This window comes from Danio rerio, chromosome 24, assembly GCF_052040795.2.
Source record: "Danio rerio strain M-AB ecotype USA chromosome 24, GRCz13ab, whole genome shotgun sequence".
In the NCBI taxonomy this organism is placed as follows: Eukaryota; Metazoa; Chordata; class Actinopteri; order Cypriniformes; family Danionidae; genus Danio; species Danio rerio.
In genome coordinates this window covers 1,031,501-1,037,500 of record NC_141044.1, presented here as the reverse complement: position 1 = coordinate 1,037,500, position 6,000 = coordinate 1,031,501, and the positions used below count along the sequence as shown (strand labels likewise).

General features: G+C 40.8%; 1 protein-coding gene across 6 annotated transcripts in view; it reads right to left on the bottom strand.

The window, feature by feature from the left end:
• piezo2a (piezo-type mechanosensitive ion channel component 2a) overlaps positions 1-6,000 on the bottom strand; it is a 152,033-nt gene that overhangs the window by 6,042 nt on the left and 139,991 nt on the right. For all 6 annotated transcript variants that reach the window (XR_015524630.1, XR_015524631.1, XM_087308995.1 and 3 more), the window contains 6 exons: positions 5,806-5,994; positions 4,519-4,611; positions 3,664-3,833; positions 1,808-1,924; positions 992-1,071; positions 1-58 (listed from right to left, as the gene is read on the bottom strand). The exon at positions 1-58 is cut by the window's left edge and continues 129 nt beyond it. Coding sequence is in view for 4 of the 6 variants with exons in the window: in XM_087308995.1 (XP_087165121.1) it covers positions 1-58; positions 992-1,071; positions 1,808-1,924; positions 3,664-3,833; positions 4,519-4,611; positions 5,806-5,994 (707 nt within the window). In the remaining 2 variants the exon portion in view is untranslated. The remainder of the gene's footprint in view (positions 59-991; positions 1,072-1,807; positions 1,925-3,663; positions 3,834-4,518; positions 4,612-5,805; positions 5,995-6,000) is intronic.

Sequence of the window (6,000 nt, the reverse complement as noted above, 5' to 3'; positions counted from 1 at the left end):
TCCTCACTGCTGTTAGCGGAACGCTCCAGATCCAGCTGGATGCTCTTATAGACTCCGTCTGCCATCACACAGCAGCAACAACATCAACACAGAACAACATCACCTATCATCCACACAAGCTACCATTAAATCAATACAACAAACAGCAGCTTTTCTGCCATATCATTTAATTATCCTTTCAAATCCACTAGCAGGATCAGTCTCACCTGTGTTTATTTCATTCTAGCAGTGTTATTTATCAACATCGTCTACTTCAGACACTTCTAATATATCCATTGTAAACAGGGTAAACTATATTTCTATTGTCAAGACAATATTTGGCCAATATTTAGACTATTTGACAATCTGAAGGTTCAAAATCAATACAAGTAATGCATTTATTAATTACAAATTTGACTTTATATCTACATTTATGTAAGAAATGATCAGAGAACAGTTCCTAATGGAAGATATATACAGAAATACACTCAATATTACCCTACCCTGGTCACACTTTACATTCAGGCTTCATGTGTTTACTAAAATAAACTAATAATCAACAACACTTGTACTTCATGTATTGATCATAGTTCTACATTTACTCTTTTTAAAACCCAATAATGGTTAACACAGCTTAATCTAATGTCTGGTAACATGAACTAACAACAGTATTCTCCTTTACTAACATCAACTAGACATTAACCTTATAGTCACCGCTTACTTCAATACTCAAATCACATTCCTATAACTCTGCCATGACAGAAGAATCCTTCATCTTCATCAAAATGCACGTAATGGCCAAAATATAGAGTGTCTTTGTGCTCCTGGGACACAAATCACACACCTGAGGGTGCAACATCTCTTACACGCGACAGAGAACATCATCACACACGACATCGGCTTCATTCTCACACCTCAACAGAAGCTTTCAACGTGAGCATGACCTGTCAAAACAGCCCAAACTTTCAGACTGTCCACACTTGTCGGTGTTCATGAAGAGAGTCTCTGTTACCTTCGTAAAGCTGCTCGATGGGTTTGGCGTTGGAGTCGCTCGGTGCTCGGATGAAGCAGGGAAACACTTGCTCTATCAGCCTGAACACACACACACACACGCACACACCATTAAACACACATGTTAGAAAACAAGGACAAAAGCACACGCTCCACCATCATGATCACCCGTACCCTTGGCAACCCCAGGACTCCAGTTTGGATGCGGCAGATCCTGATTGGTTGCCTGCTTGCTCACAGATGGACCGGTGCTGCTACTTACACGTCCTCATGTTAACACCATCTCCATCATTCTGCTTTTGTTTCGCATTATTTATATCATGTAGTTACAGTTAGTTGTGATTAAGTTCTTTATCTTCTTCATTTATCCCTAGACATATTCCTGGATTTGTTGTTCTGTGTTTATTAAATAAGTTGCATATAGATCTTTTTATTGTCATGTTGCGACTCAAACCAGGGGGTCGTGACAAGATGTTAAATCACAAAATAACATGGACACTGACAATCCTGATCCCTTGTTTCAATCTGGAAAAACAACTTTGACTACTGTGTGTGTGTGTGTGTGTGTGTGTGTGTGAGTATTTATTTATATATTCGTACAAATTTGTCTCTAACAGATAGTATTTTACTAATGAATTTAATTACTCTACTCAGCATACTGACTCAATTTCACTACTCATCCACATCAGCGTACTGATACAGAGCTGCGATGCTCTGCTTTCGAAACATGCCGGAACTACTTTATCCGTGTGTTTATCTGAAGAGTCATCAGACTCGGCATGATGACGTCTGGATCCGGTGCTGCATTTATACTCACACCGGTGTGTTTCTGGTTCCGTTGAGTAGCGCGATCAGCTCCTGCCTGGTCTTAATGTCCAGATACGTCACATGTTTGTCCATGGCGAATTCAGCCTTCGCTCCAAGACTCAGATTCCTGCAACACAACAGCAGAGAGGATTTACTCCACGTCTCATCAAATTCAGTACAAAATTCAAGAGCCAGAGCCAGAGAGGGACATAGTTCACTACTGATCAGCTCTACAGTCATTACTTTATGCTGAGAAAACAGTCTGTGTCCTTTATTATGCGGCCTCTGTCGCCATCTTGTGGCGGAACAATGTAAAGTCAACAGCAATCACTAAAGCTTCGATAAAATACTGTTTTTGATTATTGATAATTTTTACTGAATATATGAATACACCGGGGTGTTGCTAGACATAAAGCTCTACTTGGGGCACACCCCCCTCAAAATATACCGTCATTATTCTAAATAAATAAGAGAAATTAATCCTAAATGTAACTGGAAAACCACGTAAATACAACTGGAGTGATGCCAAGATCATTTAAGAAATCTTTGCATGACTAATACCTTAATTTCAATGAATGTTTCAGAGAATTATCCGTTGTCTTAGACTTGACACATGGCAGAGAATTCGGTTTATTAAGTCTTGCTTCCCTGACTCGTCATCCCTCATTTTTACTTCATTCTAAAGTATCAGAAGGCGTGCAGTCTGAATAAGATCACCATCGTATTATTAAAACTTTGTCAACTTGCAAAGCTCACTGTGAGCCGTTTGATCGCATAAAAGGAAGTTATACCAGCAGCGCGTGAGGGACAAGTACTTTTCGGTGTGCATGTCAACAACCGGGAGCACGTCATGTCATGGTGCAGCAAAAGCGACAGGTGTGCTGGTACGGGTCTCTGTGCGCGTGCGTCACTTTGCTTTTGGATTACACTACATTTCTTTCAACAGCATCGCACATACAGAATAAAGTCTTTGTTCTGGCATCATCGCTCTTAATAAACACTTTGCATATGAACTAAATAATACATCAAAGCCTTTTAAATATTTAGTGTTTTTCTAATATTTCTGAACTTATATTATGCGCAGACGCTGCACTTAATTATTCATTCATTCATTTTCTTTTCCACTTAGTACCTTTAATAATCAGGGGTCGCCACAGCAGAATGAACCACCAACTTATCCGGCACGTTTTTACGCAGCGGATGCCCTTCCAGCTGCAACCCTGTACTGGGATGGCATTTAATTACAGTACATACACCTTTTTCTTCTGAAAAAAGTCTTTTTTATTTTATTTGGTGCACAATAAAAGCTGATTCTGTTTTAAAAACCGCTGTAGGGTCAATATTAGAAGCAATATAGATATGTATTTGGTCTACAGAACAAGTTAGAAACAGTTATGACTTGCCTAGTTAACCTAGTTAGGTCTTTAAATGTCCCTTTAAGCTGAATACTACAATACATCTTGAAGAATATCTAGTCAAATATTACTTTTTTAAAGCCACAAATTGGGGAAAAAATACAGTTTTACAGGAAGGCCAATAATTCAGCTCACGAACTGTTCAACTGCATGAATAATTCAGCTGTATGAATATTATAAACTCTAATTCGCCACTCGGTTATTGAGGCAGCGGTTGGGTTTAGTGTAGGACTGAGTTACAGATGATCGGAGAATAAGATCGTGCACAATATGAGCTTTTTATGCCATGTTTACTGATGATTTTACTTCATGACTCGACTTAAACGCTTGATAATAAATCTAAACGCATAAACTTCACTACTTTAACGCTTCAAATTTGATTCACACTCGGCTTTCAGCTTTATAACTGCATCTAATTCGCGTACATGGTGTTTGATGTAAATGCCTGCACCTCTGTATGCTCCAGGTCATGGTGACGGGGAACTGGTCCTCTTTGCTCAGCACGTCCATCAGGTTTTTGCGGCTGGGAGGACTGATGGTCCACAGAGAGTTGGAGCTTCCCTCCAGCTCCGCCACCGTCACGTCCTCAGCCCGGTACGCCTCCAGAAACTGCATTGCACTCTGGGAAACACAATCAAAAACACTTGACTTTTGCATCCGTACACAATAATCACATCACACCATAATCATATCCTCAACAGGAGAAACAGTTCAAGGTTTCCTGTTTATATATTTGTTGCCACATCAGCAACGTACACCTATTTCATACACATAAAACATGTTGTGTTCTTTTTACAAACAAACGATGTTTGTAACTTTAAGGACGCAGCTTTTATTGATGTGCACATGCTGTGAAAATCACTGTTACTTCACATCGATTATGTGCCTGAACATACTCAGACAACCGCACATTACTATTCATTCATTCATTCATTTACTTTTCAGCTTAGTCCCTTTATTAATCAGGGGTCGCCACAGCGGAATGAACCGCCAACTTATCCAGCACATGTTTTACGCAGCGGATGCTCTTCCAGCTGCAACCCATCACTGGGAATCAAATGACTATTTGTTTTATTTGTCAATGCTTGTGATTGCTTTCTTAAATGCACATGCACTTTACTACAAACTTAATCACTAGAGCTCTTCATTTGCTCCGCTCACATCCTCAACAACAATTCTACTCAGTCAGAAACTCAAACATACTAACTCGGAGTTTTCTCCAGTATTGTGCAGCACTAACTGTAGCACTACAGGACTAAATATACGCTTCCTCAAACCAGAACATCAGATCATTACATGGACGTACGGGGACGTAGTTGTAGGAGTTGATGAAGTTCTTGAAGTCTGATTCGGTCAGTTCCTTCAGCTGATTCTGCTGAGCGCTCATCGTGAAGATGGGCTGAAAACACACACACACACACACACACACACGCACGCGCACACACAAAACACATTTCAGCTACTGTTATTATAATATACATGATTCTGATCTCACACACACGCACGCACGGACACACATACACATACACACACTCACGCACACACAGTGGCAGATTTAGGCATGGGCCCAGGGTGGCATCTTGCTGGGGGCGCCAAGGTAAAAAAAATACAATTTACTTCATGCAAGTGTATTAATTTAGAGTCCCGATCCCAGAATAAAGACGTTAGGGGCCGTTCACATTCAACATCTTTTGCATCTTCGGCCATTCCCGCTTGCCTCACACGAGCTCCTGTGTGAATCCTGGTGGTTTGCACGCACGTCTATAAAATACACGCCGCTCGTGCACCGCCAAACCAGAGTAACAGCCTTTACACACACGCAGAGGTGTCGACACGCAGCGAGTTTTACAAGTTTTGCAACAAAACTAAAGTCCGTATCATTTGATGATGATGTTATGGCTATAAAACAGAAAGGAGGGATAAAGAGTCAGGGAGGGAAGACTTCATCACATTCATTTTGGCCATGAGTCGGCCCACACAGAATCTGCGCGCACAGAATTTTAGCAGAATTCTGCAGATTTTTAGCCCATTATTATTTCAGTAATTTATTACTTTTCATTTAATATATTAAGGTTTTAGTTATGATACTCCGCTGGATACTCCCAAAATAATTACGCAAAAATCTGCAGATGTTTACCTAAATTATCCGCAGAAATAGCAAAAGAACGTCCGCAGATTCCGTCTGGCCCTGGCCATGAGTCGGGCCTAAGACCGCAGATAATTCTATATCCGTATTATATTACATTATATTTATTTTTAGTATTTTATAGAATTGTCATACTTAATGCATTCATTTATTTTCTTTTCCACTTAGTCCCTTTATTAATCTGGGGTCGCCACAGCGGAATGAACCACCAACTCATCCAGCATATGCTATAAGCCTGCTTGATTTCCTCCATCCAGATTATATTGGAGGGTTGTGCTTTGCTATTGGTGGATCTCATTTGAGTGACAAATTGACTCCGCCCCTCACACCAAGAAACACCAATCAGAGAACAGACGGTTGTGGAGTGATGGAAAGTTCAATAATGTGCACAAATCCTTCATGATTATTGTCGAAAGCGCATTACAAATGAAATGACTCCACGCTGACCTGAAATCCTCCCAGTGTGATGGTGACGGACACGTCCAGCGGTTTGTTGACCACTCCGGCCACCGATTTGACCAGAGACATGAAGAGCAGAGGAAACCAGACGATACAGATGAGCAGCATCACGATCATGCCGCCCATCCCGTACTTCACCACCTTCTTCTTCTTCTGTCCGCGGGGCTGAGGATAGCGCTGAAA